This window comes from Meleagris gallopavo, chromosome 6, assembly GCF_000146605.3.
Source record: "Meleagris gallopavo isolate NT-WF06-2002-E0010 breed Aviagen turkey brand Nicholas breeding stock chromosome 6, Turkey_5.1, whole genome shotgun sequence".
NCBI classification, from domain to species: Eukaryota; Metazoa; Chordata; class Aves; order Galliformes; family Phasianidae; genus Meleagris; species Meleagris gallopavo.
In genome coordinates this window covers 39173158-39189343 of record NC_015016.2, presented here as the reverse complement: position 1 = coordinate 39189343, position 16186 = coordinate 39173158, and the positions used below count along the sequence as shown (strand labels likewise).

General features: G+C 40.2%; 1 protein-coding gene across 1 annotated transcript in view; it reads left to right on the top strand.

Moving 5' to 3' along the window:
• Position 1: 1 nt before the first annotated feature.
• The window catches only part of DYNC1LI1 (dynein cytoplasmic 1 light intermediate chain 1), a gene marked incomplete at its 5' end in the record, with an annotated part of 21799 nt that continues 5614 nt past the window's right edge, over positions 2-16186 (top strand). The window contains 5 exons of the mRNA XM_010713078.2: positions 2-185; positions 8962-9078; positions 10946-11176; positions 13537-13706; positions 14835-14928. Of these exons, the coding sequence (XP_010711380.2) occupies positions 2-185; positions 8962-9078; positions 10946-11176; positions 13537-13706; positions 14835-14928 (796 nt within the window). The remainder of the gene's footprint in view (positions 186-8961; positions 9079-10945; positions 11177-13536; positions 13707-14834; positions 14929-16186) is intronic.

Here is a 16186-nt window from a genome sequence, read left to right as displayed (position 1 = left end):
GCGGCGGGCGGGCGGGAAGGAAGGGAAGCGAAGAGAAGGGAAGCGAAGAGAAGGGGGGCGCTGGGCGGCGGCCCCGCAGCCCCGGCTCAGCCGCGCCTCTCTCCGCCGCAGGTCCTGCATCCTCAGCGAGGTGTCCACGCGCTCCCGCTCCAAGCTGCCCTCGGGGAAGAGCGTCCTGCTGCTGGGTGAGCACCGCGGCCCTCCCGCGCGCACCGCCGCAAGGAACCGGAGGGCTGTGGGCGGGTGGATCTGCGGGCTCGCTGCCTCTTCCCGCTCGGCCAGCCCTCCTCGCTCCGAGAGCTGCGTGTCGGCGTGTGGGAGCGTGGCTGAAGCCCGGGGGAGTCGTGTGGGCTCTGGGAGCGCTGTGGCTCTTTGTAGCCATGTGGTCATCCCTTCCTTGAGGGCTTTTTCCCGAGTGTTTTCTCTCATCCTAGAGCTGTCTGTGGCTGCGACCCTTCCTGCTGTGAGTGGTGCCTTAGAACTTCCCAGTGAGGAGAATGCTGTGCGGGGATTACGGGGCTGCCTGCTGAACCTGTTACAGAACTTCTTGCCCTCTGATTTGTTGCTTGTTACGTGATGTAACTGAGTAGGCTTTTGAGATTGGAGGTTCTGCTGATGTTAGAGAAAGATTGCGTAATAATTGAGAGCGTTTTATGTGATCCTTTGAAATTAAATTGGATAGCTGTTCTTGGTGAAGTTGGAAGGTTTCTTCCTTCCAGTGGTGATCCTTGCCAAGAAGATTACGCTGTCTTTCTCTCTTTGTAGTGTGGTGTATAGGATACTGCTAATCTTCAGTGATCAGCAGTGTGAATCTGTGTTTCCTTCAGAGCTTGAGGGCATCGTAGAATGGTTTCAAACACTCATTCTGTTTGTTTAATCTCTTGTATAGAGATATGCTATTTATTTCTTTATGTAGAGCTTGTAGCTCTACATAAATCATAGAACCATTAAGGTTGGAAAAGACCACTAAAATCACTTATTCCAACCACCAACCTGCTCCCACCATGCCTACTGACCATGTCCCTCAGTGCCACATCCACGTGGTTCTTCAACACCTAAATGCAACTCTTCTTTTTAGCTGATGCTTTTTTTCTTTTTCTCATGTGATTGTTGTTGGGTTTTTTGTTTGTTTGTTTTTGGTAAGAATTCTGTGTAACCTCCGTACTCAGTTGACTGTTCCTTTGCAACCCAGGGTGCTGTCCCTGAAGCATGCTGCCAGTGGGAAAGGAGAGCTCAGGTGTGTGCTGTACTGGACAGACTGAGGTTGGAGTAGGTGAAGCCTTATCTCTTCAGGCAGTTTCTCAGTTGTCCCAGGTTTCCTCTGTTTTTAAGCTTTCTTCCTTTAAGTAGTTCTTATACTGGCTTTTTGTTGTTCATAAGGATCACTTCTTGCCATGACTATTTCCAATTTCTTTACTCTTGGAATGCTTTTAAGCAGGAGTTGTAAAGTACATTTTCACGTATTTTGTGCTAGAGCAGTTATAATATTGGCATGTTAATTCTGCTATTTCAGCATTTATTTTTAACTGTGTTAACATCTCATTTTTAAGAACCTAGGACACATTTCAAAACACCATAGAAATAACTCAAGAAAAGTGGGATACCAGATGCCAGTTTCTGAATATGATGCACTGTTTTGTGAAATGAAGGTTAGCATGTAATGCTGGTAATTCTTTACTCAAAATTGACAAAATCCAGACTAATTTATAGTTTTATTTCTCCAGAATTGTTTCAGTCTTAATGTGAAGACTTCAAACTTTGATTGGCACTGCATGCAGTATAAAAGCATTTTTCTATGATTGTATGAACTAATAATAGAAATACAAGTTTTCCTAAACAATTCTGTACAGCAAATATGCTCTGATCCCTAAGCAGTTCTGTCAGAGCCTTAGCCACCTCATTTAGCACATCATAGCAATAGAAAACATGTCATCCCTGTTTTCTTAAGGTACTGGGCTTGTATTGCTGCCAATTCTAGATACGATTTTGAAGACAGCTGGAAGTGTGTAGCTCTTGTCGTTGGCATTTTTCATTCTTTTTTCCCCCCAAACTCTTCCTTCTGCTCACTTGTACGGTAAAGATGCTGACCAGAAGAGACTGGTGCTTTTTTCTTGAGTGTGATGATAAAGCTGATGCTTACTGAGAGCCCTCTTGTTCTTTCCCTCCTGCAATAATTAAACCTGAACCAGCAAGTGGGATAGATGGAGCAGTGAAATGTCACCACTGTGGGTTATGGATGGAATCCATAGCAGCACAGAATGTGTGAAGGCTTGAATTCAGAGACCTGAACTAATCATTCATTCAGTAAATTGCAGCATGTATTCAAGCAGTAATGTGCAAAGTCATTCCACGATGCATGAGAAAACAGGCTCCCTAGCTTGCAAACCAACTGAATAGCTGCTTTCTATCGTGCATTCCAATCCCTGAAGCATAGCACAGTTCTTTGCCTGCAATACTCAGGATGTCAAACCATCCAGTGTCACGTGAACCCGACTGTGTCTGTGTTGCTCACTTACACTGCCATTGAATCATTAGTATTTTGGCTTTCTCTGTGCTTTACTCCACTCTGTACTAAAGGTTGAGCAGAGTGGGCAGTCAGCGCTCAGCTGCCTCGTGTGCACATTTTCTCATTTTGCAGGGCCAGACCTGTCTGTTTGAAGCTTTGAGCTCTGCTCCTGTCTATTGGCTGTCAGGGTGCTTGAGAAGAAGTTCCCGCAGCCTATACAGCTGATTTGCAGGTGCGCTTTTCTGCGTGCGCACGTTTTGGGATGACTTACTGCAGGGAACAGGTATATCCCAAGGAGTTGTTTCAGCTTGTTGCTTTTCTTTAGTGGATCCTTGAACTATAGCGAGCTTCAGCATTACATTTTGAGACAGCGGATTGTAATGAGACTACAAAAAAGAATATGAAATCTTTTTACTTAATTTTTAGCATTGAACGCAACTTTAATTGTCCATTTGCTCTTTTTTTTTTTTTTCCTATTCAAATGTCTGGCAGCTTTTCCACCGTCACTTCATCATTTCAGCTGATGAAATGTTGCTTGTTGATTCCTGTTGTTCATTTTGAATGATTTGTAATTCTCTAGTCTTGCAAGAGTTGCTAGATAACTTCTTTTCTTCCTCTTCAAATCCAAATTTGAACTTCTTCACCTTCTGTGCAGTAAGAGCCTTCCAAACGTAAGCCATGTTCCGTTTCAGTCAACAGAGTTACAGTGCTAAAGTATCAGCTGTTTTGATGGGACGTTTACCTAGATAGTGTAGCAGCAAAACAACTAGGTTACTGTTTCAGAATGAAGATGTGCTTTTGGGAATGTTCTTCTTGTTCTAACTCGTTTTCCAAGAGGCTGGAATTAAATGGAAGTTGTGTAGTAAGCCATATTTAATCATAACAGCATGGCAAACTGTGGAATTCTTGAACTGCATTTATTCAATTTGTCTCCACTTTGCCAGTGGTGTTGCTGATGTCTGGATCTATCTCAGAAATAGCTTTGAAGGTGATAATGTGGAAGGAATTGTGTTTCTGTACTCTCCAGGTAGGCTCGTGATGGGAATACTAATAAAGGCATCCCTTTGATAGTAGCGCAGGATTATTCTCTTTTGGTAGTGAACCTGGGTTAAAATGCAGTAGATGGCTTACTGCTGTGTTACAGGGACTTAGTGCTTGCCTTAGAGCTGTGCTGCTTGTATTCACTGTAGAAATAAGTAATACTGCTACTGCTCTACCTGTTTCCATGGTCAGCCCATCTATTCTTGTGTTGCAGGACTTCACAAAAGGATGCTGGAACGGTTGTTTATGCTCTGCTTTATATTCTGCTGTTGTGCAGAAGTACAGATTCTGTGCTCCTCAGAAAAGCTGTTTAATTTTTAGTGCCACGGTAAACCAAGCAAATGATGTGTGAGGAGAAAAATGTTTTCAGTGGGGTAAAACAAAGCTTTTTGTCGAACAAGTGAAGTCTAATTTGGTGGTGAGTTATTCCAAGACTTGATACGACCTACTGACTGCACATTTGCACGTTGTTTTGAAGAATTGTGAAAAAGAATCTCGTCAGCATAATTAATTTTGTTCCTCCATTCTCTGAAAGCAAACTAAACTTGGCTTACCCTGATTATTTTGGTCTTGCTCCACAGAAGGCATTCTTCAATTAGTATAGTATGCGTAAGCAAATCTCTTTCACTGACTGATATGAGGCTGTGGAAAAGGCAGCTACTAGCCTGTGCTTGAGGGAAGTGTTTTATCTGGAAAATAGCTATAGTACGCATGCCCTTGACTGTAGTGTGAAGGCTGTTGTGTCTCCACTCTACTGGATTAGGGCTGGGAGGTTCCACACTGCATAGAACAGAGATCACTGAGATTCTGGGAAAGCTGCTTTGCCCTCGATAACTCAGTTTCAAGTTCCATCAAGGAACCTTTGGCATTATGGTTACATGTACAGCTTTTCAGCAAGTCCAGAGCTTTTCAAACTACTGCTGGGGAAAAGAAGCCCCTCGTAGAAGGGGTACCAATACCAATAAAAGAAACATTTTGCATTCTGCTTTGTTGATTTCACGTATTTTGAGCACATTTTACAGTGGAGAAGATTTACATAAGTGCAAACTAATGTCTGTCGTGGCAATAATGAATGATACTCAGGATGGTTCTATGTGCAGTAAGAAATTAATAAATGTTTGCCTTGTTCTAAGACAAGTGATAATCTGCTTCTGCTTTTGTTTCCTAAACGGGAAGAAAAGTGGAAGTTTGAGTAGTAAATATTGATAATTACCAATGTTCAGTGGGACAGAAGTTCTGTAACCTAAATTTCCTCTGGGTTTGGGGCTGGACAGCACCCAACAGCAGGGAGCAGGGCAGGGTTTTGTAGCATGCTGCCTTGGTGCTCCTGGCCGAGAGTGCTTGAGCGGCTTGTCAGGGAGTGAAGGAGCAGCATGGGCATGGAAGTGAGATGGCTTTTGTTCAGCTGAATGCAAGGCTCTCCTTTTGCTTAACAAGATGGTGAAATACTGTGTAAGCAGATTGCTTTGACTGCTTCCTAGCTCGGCTTCCGGAAAAATTAAATCTATTGTCTCTCATGTTTGTATTCAGCTTTAGTGTACAGCACTGCTTGCTGGCAAGCACTGCTTCTGTTTCCTCACTGTATGATTAATGTACAAGTGCAGCTTGATGTAGTGGGGAGGTCTAGTTCTTTAAGGTTTATCTTAGAAAAGGAGGGTTTTGGTTACTTATGAAAGCAGGATGCAAAATCTTACATGTGCACCTTGAGTTTTATTCTGCCTTGCAGTTCTAGAGCAAGAATTGCATGTCAGAAATGTTTTGCTCTACGAGCTTAGGTATAGAAATCTGATTATCGTATCTTTTGAAATAAAGAAGCCGAAGGATTTTCTGTCTCAAAATTTTGGAGGGAAGAGGGGTATGATGATTAATCCTCCTGGAGGTGCACGATAGCACTCTATCTCGCATAGTGTTTCAGTAGAGCTTCAGATAAAATGAAGCACCTTATTTCATAACTTGAACAGGCAGTAACGTTTAAGAGCTGGGGATATGAACTGTCCCTTTTGTTTGAAACTAAGTACCACTGCTTTTTTACGTACTTCAGGGTTACCCAGAGACAGTGACAAAAAAATATTGTTAAGTATGTTAGGATTCAGAATGTCAACTGCTACAGGTGTGTGTATCCATGTGTTCTTATTTAGAAATAAGTGAGTATATGCACACTTTTATGTATGTGCCTGGCAGTATCTACACTAATTGCATTATAGTACTGTCTGTTACCCCTCAAACATAAAATAACCAACAGACTTCCATTTCCTCACCAATATTTTCCTTGTCTTCTGGTGGAGGAAAGCTTCAGGATATACTAAAAGCATTACAGTAGAAGATTTGGGTTTTGGGATGCCTTAGACGTTAGCATTGCATGCAGAGAGAATTTGCTGAAAAATAATTAGAAAGCAGAACTATACTGCTGCTATTTCCCAGCATAGCTTGGGTGTATTCAAAATTGTCTCTCATTTGAGAGACTTTTCAGAGTTTTGTTTTGAAGGCTTTAGGATGAGGAAAAAATAGATGAATAGCAGGGATCAGATGTATTTGCAGCTATCACAGTTGTAAAAGATATGTCCAACATACTTAAGAATACTTAAGAAATAGAGGCAGGACGGAGCATCAAGACTTTGTTCTCTTGTTAAAGGTAATCTTTTCTTACTTCCAATGAATGGTGTGGGCGAGGAGAAAGTGCTGATGTCATACACCATGTCCCCATTTTTACTTTCTGACAGCTTTTTCCAGACATTGACTCTAATTTGGTTTATGAATCTTTTGGGAGCTCAGGATCACCTGTGGGCTGGGGCACATCTGGCTGTGCAGCCATCTTGCACTCTTGTGAGCAGTTGCGTTTGTACACTGCTTAGTTCATGAGTTGCTTGTTTTGGACCACTTGCCAGTGTTCTTTTTAATGCCTTTCTTCATGTATCCTTTGGCTTCCTTTATGTCAGCTGCACATCTCACTACTCTCTTCATTTACCTGACTAATTAATGAAATTAAGGGTTTCTTCTGCGATGTTTGGAACTTCTCATGACCACAGATGTTTCTTAGAGTCAGGTTGCAGGCAGTTTTGTTGAGAACTGGCAGACGAACTTTGCTGAAGGTGCTAAACTTTCCCAGTGCAAATAAGTTGTAAACTTTGTTACCATAGATGTGAAACAAAGTAGAATGTAAAAGAACTTAGCTGGAGGTAGCTAGTGTGAGCACCCTGGGAAGTGGCAAACTACAGTCCTCTTTGAAAGGAATAAGGATTGTTTTGTCTTTTGAGCATTTGGAACCAAAGTTACCTAGTTTTGTGCTTTTTTTTCTTTTTTTTTCTTTTTAATTTAAGCCTGGTAAAACCTATAGAAAACTTTAGCAGTAGTAACAGCACCTTCTTGAAGCACCTTGCCAGTGCAGCAGCTCAACAGAATCTCCACAGTTATTTGTAGATGACAAGTTCAAGAAGTTGGAGTACTTTGGTGAAGGCAAGGGAAGAACTGTAATTCATCTGGAATGAAGACATTTCAATTGTTCACCTTTCAGGCAGAATTTCTTATTTAAGAGAATATTCATACAACAAGAAGAAAAACTTGTGTGAATAGAAACTTGCTGTGCTTTCCAGCATTTAGTTAAAATTACCTGTAATTGTGTTTTCTGAGGTGTGCCCAGACTTAATAAAGCTAAGGACCTCGCTGACTAATTTTCCAAACAAATTTAAAGTTTAACTGATGTAATTTCATTTTTTTCAGTTTTTTCCAGTTTTTACTCTAAGTAACCCAGTTTTTTGGGTTACTTAGAGTAAATAGCAGTATGCTTTCTGGAAGCTTCTAGACTATTGGTCAAATCTGAAGCTGAACTCTACACTGAGTATTTCCTACAGCAACCTTGGCATTTTGTGTTGGGAAAAATCAAGATCAGTAAGTATGATTTTTTTCTGCTATCTTCTGTGTCTCTTTCTGTGGTCTATTACTCTAGGTGTAATATTCATCTAGAGGATGATGACCAAGTTCCTCTAAAGGGAAAATTCATCCTTATATGTAACAGAGAAAATTATTGCCCTTGCACTTTTTTTCTTTTTTATGTAGTGCTTACACTTTCACTGTATAGTTGAGACTTGAAAAAATGTTCTTTTTGACATAAAGCTGATAAGGTACCTATGAACCTGTTATTAATTTTGATTTTGTAACCTGTGAGTGAGCTCTGGGAAGTTACTAATCTCCGTCTTCACTAACTCCTGTCATGAAATCAGAATCCTTAGAGTTGGAAGGGATCTTTAAAGGCCATCTATCCCAACTCCCCTGCAATGAACAGGGACACCACAGCTAGATCAGGTTGCCTAGGGTTGATCCAGCTTCACTTTGAAAGTCAACAGGGATAGGGCATCCACCACATCACTGGGCAACCTGTTCCTGTGCCTCACTGCCCTCACTGTAAAAGACTTTTTCCTTATATCTAACCTAAATCCCCCCTCTTCAAGCTTAAAACCATTTCCTCTTGCCCTATCACCACAGATCCATCTAAAGAGTCTGTCCCCTTCTTTCCTGTAGCTCCTCTTTAGGTACTGAAAGGCTGCTCTCAGGTCACTTTGAAATCTCCTCTTCTCCAGGCTGAACAGCCCCAGCTCTCTCAGCCTGTCAAATGTGCTCATCACTTTATCAAATCAGAGAAGCAAAACCCCTGATCGATGTCCAGGTGTACTTAGGTTACTCTTTCGGACTTGAAAAATGGTGCATGAAGTTTTCCAGCTCTAGGACGTGTACTAAGAAGATTTTCAGGATGAGTCTTTGGCAGCAGTTGAGCAGTTGTAGTGTGTTTATGGTGTAAGGTTCGCTGGCAATCTGAGGTCCCTTTGGAGGGGGGGGAATAAGTGGGCATTAGGAGTGGGTCGATGGATCTGGACTGTAGGCTGTGTCATGTACAACAAAATGTTTGTTGTACAACAAAAGTTTTCTGTTTTCCACCTCCTTTAAAGCTTTAAAGAACTGTAGAAAAGATTCAGAGAAATCAACTCATAAAATTGTAAGGAAACAGTTTTGCCCTATTCAGCCTGGTGTTCTGCCCTGTTTGACTGGGGAGAATTGTCAGTGGTATTCTTCTGACTGTGTGATGAACTTACTCTCAGTTGGACCTCTACTTCAGAAAGACTTTGGTTACAAGTGAAAGACTGAAATGGTTTCAAGTGTTAAGTTAGCTTGTAAAATAGGTATAAAAACTTTGTTCAAAAAGGATAGGTACTGTCATAACTGCCTTTATAACTAATTAGAGATGAGACTTGAAGATGAAGCACGCACTTTAAACAAATGGATGAGTTGGGCAAAGCCCTCTATATTTCGAAAATTTAATGAGCTCAGTTGTCTTGTTAAAGAACGTTTCCTTCTTGTCACAAATGATTTTTAAATGTAGCTGAGTTTAAAGATTGAGTGTTATCTAATTTCTGTCTCTCCAGGTGAAGATGGAGCAGGTAAAACTAGCTTAATAGGAAAAATTCAAGGAATTGAGGAATACAAAAAAGGAAGAGGCATGGAGTATTTGTATTTAAATGTGCATGATGAAGATCGAGATGGTAAGTTTCTAATAATATCTTAAACCAAAGTAGTGGTTCAGTATTGTGATGTTTAGAACGAGAATGGGATGATTTTCTTTCTCAGTAAAAGGTCAGTTCAGTCCACAAACAATTTGTTATAATGAGGTTTCTCATTCTAATCTCCTTTACGTATATCATGAATGACCAGGCATGAGGAGGAGAGGAGCCAGTTAAAAGACTGAAAAGGCCAGAAGAAAAGCAGTCTTTTGCAACATTCTGAATGGATGGTAGGCAAAAGTGCGCTTGTCAAACCTAGAGGAAAAGGTGTGTAAGACTCCCACTACAGATATCTATACCTGTGGAATGCTTAATTCCACCCTGATGCTTAAATTGAAGGGGAGAGGGCCAGGGAAGGAGGTTGTAGACTGTATTATAGAATACTTTGGGTTGGAAGGGACCTTTAAATGCCAGTGAGTTCCAACCCCCCTGCTATGATCAGGGACACCTCCCACTAGACCAGTCTGCACAAAGCCCCATCCAGCCTGGCCTTGAACACCTCCAGGGATGGGGCATCCCCAGCTTCTCTGGGCAACCTCTTCCATCGCCTCATCACACTCTGAGTGAAGAATTTCTTTCCAACATGTAACCTAAATCTCTCATTTTTCAGTTTAAAGCCATTGCTTGTCCTGTCACTGCATTCCTTTATAAAAAGTCCCTCCCCACCTTTCCTGCAGGGACCCTTTAGGTACTGGAATGTCACTATAAGGTTTCCCCACAGCCATCTCTTCTTCAGGCTGAACAACCCCAGCTCTCTCAGCCTCTCTCCGTAGGAGAGATGCTCCAACCTTGTGGCCTCCTCTGGATGTGCTCTCCCTGATCCATATACTTCCTATTTTGAGGTTCAGGGCTGAACACAGTGCTGCAGGTGGGGTCTCACCACTAGCTGATGAAATGCAATGAATTATCTAGAGGCAATGCTTAGAAGCAGCTGTGTGTGAATAAGAACATATGAAAGTACTTGTGGGTAAAAACGACTTCTCTGTGCTATGAAAACAAATGCAGGTTGAAGGAGAAAAGAAAGTTAGTTCCTTTTACCTTCTGAAATCACCTGCTTTCTTGACTTCCACCTCTGATCTCAAAGATGACTTGACATCACAAAGTTAAGAATTGGTTCTGAATGTTTTCCTCAGAGCTTCTGTATCAAGCAATGAAAATTTACCTGAAGGGAAAATATAATTATGTTAAGCTAATTTTGAATCACTGGCTCTTCATTTATGTTAAAAGTGTTTCTGAGTGTAGGAGTACATACACTGTTTTGGTGGAAGAAGCAGTAGGATGGCCTATTTGCACTGTGATTGTCCTTCTGCAGATCCGAAGAATAACTTTCTTGCCTGTTCACTCTCCATCTAAATCATTAAAGCTTATGACAGAAACTTGCAGTTCTGCTTCAGTTTTCTGATGGCCAAGATACAGTTATACATGCACATCACATTGAATGAATTCAGCCATCCCTTTTTGGCCCTTGACTGCCATCTCTCCTTCAAAACTCCCCCTTCTAAGTTGCTTTTCCAAGAGAACCATTTTCCTTCACAACTGATGAAGATTAACATTGGAAATAGTCAATTTTTTCTGAGTTTTCATTTTCAGGTACTGTGTTCAAGATCTTCAGTTATGGCCATTAAGCTGAATTCTTCAAACTTCAGTGTTTCTGAGGGGCAAGGGCTCTCCACAAGCTGCAGTTTGCTGCTCTGTGTGTGTGTGTGTGTGTGTGTGTGTTAAACTGACCGATTAAAACATGTTTTTTAATTTTCTTGACTTGTATTTTACATACCTAATGAAGATGTAATGGTTATTATGGAGTGGAGTGTTGCAAGTGAATCTCAAAATGTTTCTTCTTTTGTTATAGACCAAACAAGATGCAATGTACGGATTTTGGATGGTGACCTGTATCACAAGGGTCTCCTTAAGTTTGCAATGGAGTCAAACTCACTAAAGGACACTCTAGTTATGTTGGTAGTAGACATGTCAAGGCCTTGGACTGCAATGGATTCTTTGCAAAAATGGGCAAGTGTTGTAAGAGAACACATTGACAAGTTAAAAATTCCTCCTGAAGAAATGAAAGAAATGGAACAAAAATGTGAGTATTTTGTAGATATTTAGGATTCCACTGAAGTCAAGTATGCTTAATGCTTCCTGCACAACTTAATCTCTCCATTGCAGTCTTTTTCTCTATTGTAAAGATGGCTTAAAATCAGGAGTTCCAGGTTGAATTTGTCTTGTTTCCTAGAGAAAATAAGATTTATCAAATGAAAAAAAGTAATGGCTTTCTATTTTATATCTTATTATTTTAAAGGCAGATCTTCATCTTTTACACTGCATTAGTCTGTACTTGTTCCTGTAGTCAGACTAGACGATTTTGGGTCTTTTCTTTGTTTAACAAAAATGTAAATGTTGAAAGCATTCAGGATTATTTCATGCACGGTAATGTTTGGGCCCTTTCTGCATGAGGAGTTATTCTTGACACAAATGCAGCTATGTATGCTTTGGTTTGGGGTTTTTTTGTTTTGTTTTGTTTGTTTTTGGCATGAATATGCTCTATCACTTTCATATCTTTTTAACTTAAATATGCAGAACACAAGGTTATTGCAGAATTCCTTGAACTGTCTGACTGAGCTTGCTAGTGTCATAGCACCTACTGGTTTTGGGCAGCCATCGTATTTCACTTGGCGTACTAAATCATCAACCTTGCCCCTTCACCTCTCTGAATTACTACAGGAAGCAAGCATTTGGGAAGGCTGTGTCTGATCAAATAGTGTGATTAAAACTTTATTTATTGAAGTCTGAAGTTTGTCTCTAGAATGGTCATGTTCTTAAGCAGCTGTTGGATAACTTTTTTTTTCTTTCTCTTTTTTTTTTTTTGAAATCCAAGTTGTAGCTGTGATGTGATTAAATGGGCAGTAAGGCAACAGCTTACTTTTCTTTTAAAAGATTATTCTCAGGGGAGTGTCATTCCTAGGAGTTGTCTTAAATTCTTATTGTGGAAAATTAAGAGGGGGAGAAGAGTGCTTTTGAGTGTCGGTCATTTTGTTTTCTTGGTGGGAAGGCTGTGTATTAAAATTGCCAACTGTTTCAGGATATGGTCTTACTGGATGAAAGTAGGGATGCAATATCTTTGCTATCAAAACTGTGGAGATGGTAGCTTTGCTTCTTTACCGACTGACTGAACAGAATAGCAAATTTTACAAAATCCAGAAAAAAAATATTCCGAGGTCTCTGAGTTGATACAGTGCATTAATCTTTTTTCTTCCCTTGAGTTGCTGGCATATCCTGGTGAGAGCTCTGGATTAAAAACATAAACAGTCTGGGAGGCTCTCAGACCAGACTGAAGGGGCAGTGTTGCTTTAATAAGAGCCTCAATCAACTGTTGAAGTAGAGATGATGATCTGTACATATGCTTCTTTTTATTCTGAATTTTGGGTAGAAGAGCTGAATAACTTCAGCCCAATGCACTTTTATCCTGGATGCTGGATAATTCAGTGTTCTGAATGCTTTTCTAGGTAGGAACTCAGGCTTTCAGTCAGTTTAGAAAAGGTAGGGATGGATGAAGGCAAATCAGGACAAAGCAGTGAGAAAGTACTAGAGTAGTGCGCTGCTGGTGTGTGTGATTCAGCTGTGATTCAGCTAAGTCATCTTGCTGCCTGGATTTTTGGCTGATTCAGGCAGTGCTACTCATGGAAAAGTAATGGAGGTGGTTTGGGGTAGAATCCATTTTCTGCTGGGTGAAATCAGACACTTGATGTGAAAGGTACAAACATCTGATGCCTGATACTGCATCCCTGGTGGGAAGCACATTAAGTGACCTTGTAATTAGACCTTGGGCATTTGCATCAGAACTGACTTATAACCTTGTCATTTTTTTTTTCCCTTCAAATTCTTGTTGGATTCTGACTTGCCTTTCTTGCTAAACTTTAAAGTAGTATCTGATCTGTTGTAAAATCATGCCAAATATTTAACATGCTGCTACTTAATAATCTAGTTATTAGCTGTTTTTTTGTTTGTTTGTTTGTTTATTACTAGTATAGATTCATGGTACAGAAGACTGTGGATGAGGGACTTTTAGGTCAAACCAGCTAAATGATCTGTGTAAGGCTTGCTGCTGTTTATGCTAACAGATTTTTGCTAATTTCACTAAGAGCAATGCAAGGGTCTTCGGTTCTTTAGGAGATTTATCAAGCAGTGATAGCTAATAACAACTGCCCAGTGGTTCTTCCACAGTGCTAAAAAATCAAAATGGATTAATGTTGTCCTCATGGACACTTAAAACTGGCCATGTTCTTCTGCCTCGCCAAATAAATGAGTGGCGCTTGCTGCATGTTCAATTCTTTCAACCTACAGAAGTACTGTACTGTCAGCAGTACTAGAGATCAATGGCAGTGGAAATCAATGTTGAAATACTAAAGTAGATGATTTTTTAATATAACTTTTTTTTCTTTTCAGTGGTAAGAGACTTCCAGGAATACGTAGAACCAGGCGAGGATTTTCCAGCTTCTCCACAGAGAAGAAATACTTCATTACAGGAAGACAAAGATGACAGTGTGATTTTACCCCTGGGTGCAGATACACTAACATGTAACTTAGGCATTCCAGTAGTAGTAGTTTGTACAAAGGTTTGTTTCACATTTTAGGTTTTTTGTATGTTTTATTAAGGGGATGCTTTAAATTGTGGATTTGGGGTGGGAAACTCTTGGTTCTAAATTCATTCTGTATATGTTGGATAAGAATTCTTATAAACAGGTTTTATGTTGAAGGTTGGGAATCTTCTGGAAACCCTATTTGCATGTTAATTTGGGTGTAGTATTTCCTGTGGTATTACCAGTTTTCAGGGAATTGAGAAATACCTCAGACCTGGTTTTGCTCTCAGAAGTGAGCTAGTCAGTAAGCAACTGAAATTCCCTTTAATTTACACAGCCATTCTATATTCTGCAAACAATAGTTTCGATTTTTAAATACTTCTGCTTTTTTTTTTTATATGTGAAGGAAAATAAGTTTCAGGGTTCTAGCTAGTAGAGTGCTGCTCTGCTAACATTGCTCAGTTCTTAGGGTGTTTCTGTGACCTGATTTGATTTCTATTAAATACTCCACACTTTTAGTCTAGAGAGAAAGTAGCGTGGTTCTCATGTTTTGTTTTATTCCCCCGTGGCTTTTCAGTTCTCATTGGCATTAAACATACTGCATCTGCAGCCTCTGCTGGCCCATAGAGAGAGAATTTTTTTTTTTAATGCCGTTACTTCTAGAGAAGGCTGACTCTCTTGTTTGGAAAGCAGGAGTTTTCTCACCTCCTGGGTCTCCATTATTCTTCCCTCACCACAACCATTATTTTTTTCTTCTCATCTCCACGCTCCTTGCTTTGGCTTACCTTTGCAAAGGGGGAGCAAGTAGCCAGTCAAAAAGACTGTGTTCTGTAATAGCACGTGTAAAAGCACTGTGCAGAAAATGCTTGTATTCAATGGATTGGTGTTCAATAGAGATGTTTGATTTATTGCATAACATGGTTGCAGTGTGGAAGAGAATGGAAAATGGCGAACACTTTAACTCCCAATTTAAGGCAGCCCACGCTACATGCATGCCAAGATGCATATTTAAAAAAAAAAAAAAATTATGTTTCAAAACCATCTCAGGAGGTTTTTGTTTTTTTGCTTTGCCTCCTATGACCCAGCTGTGAACAGGAGATGCAGCAGCACTGCTTTCAACAGCTGGCTGGAAGTGGTATATTAATTCTGTGCTTATTTTAACAGTGCGATGCCATCAGTGTCCTGGAAAAAGAGCATGACTACAGAGATGAACACTTTGACTTCATTCAGTCACATATCAGACGGTTTTGCTTACAGTGTATCCTTGAACACATCATAAAGATGATAAGGACTCAAAGCTTTGCATTACTTGTGACCAGCTTAAAAGAATATTGCATCTCTACCAAAACTGTGCACAACTCCTTCTTTGTTGCTGGACGTCTGCTTTGGTTATTCCCAACATACAATGCTGGGTTAAATATTTCTTCATTCTGTTGAATAATTTTAATTCATTACAGATATGCAAGAGTCTGGCACGTTCCCTTACTTTGAATTTCTTTCCTTGCCAATTCCACACTGAAGAATCAGTTCCTAAATCAGCAAATCTTAACCAACAAGCTCCCTAAAATAGCAAGAAGATAATTCATTTTAGCATGAAATCATTTCAGATGCCCAAATCTTTTTGACCGAATATGTGGTGTCTTCAGGGTTCAGTAATCCCACAGGTAAGGTGATGAGGGAAGAAAGGAAATACAGAGTGCTGTGGGAAAGATCCCCTGGCTTTCCTATTAGTAGGCACAACATATGTAAACTGTCACTATGCTATGTATAAAATGTTGTTTAGGTAGCTAGGTGTGCTCAGATCTAGATTTTAGATGCCAATAATGTGCCTTCATTGTGTCATCATAATGTGTGCTGTAGGAAGTGGGAGTCTAAATACTCCTGGAGAGACAAAAATTAACAGATGGAAAGGTAGTTCAAAACCCTGAGATCTCATTAAAGTACTGTGATGGCACCTCCTTTGGAGCTAGTTTTTCAAAATGGAGTTACAGATAATTGCAGTAAGTTCTGTAGATGAAGAAAAGGAATATGAAAGATTAGTAGGCCATATGCAACTCAGTACTCTATTCTGAATGTCACTGAATGGGAATCAGATCTTGTTAGATTACTTACCTCTTTCAGAATTTGAATTTCATCTATGTAGAAACTGGTTAGGGTTTGGGGCAATTTTATAATATCAAAGTGACAACTACTTGAAACTTCCCTTGCTGCTTTTATTAATCCTGTGTGTAAATAATCTTCCTTTGATACTGAACCGTATGAGAATAATAATCACTCTTTTTAGTACTAAAGTAGAGCACAACTCATTTATCTTCCTTTCAGAGGAGATCGCTCTGTAATATAAGAGCTTGGTCCCAAATTTAAAAACCCAGCTGGGAAAGTGAAAGAACTTTTGTATTCTTGGAGCTACTGATGTTAATGCTGTAGTATCTGTGTCACATCTCTGTGTAGTCCTGCAGGATGGGAGAATGATGAGATAAGGATATGGCATGAAAGTTTTCATTTGCTGAAAAAAA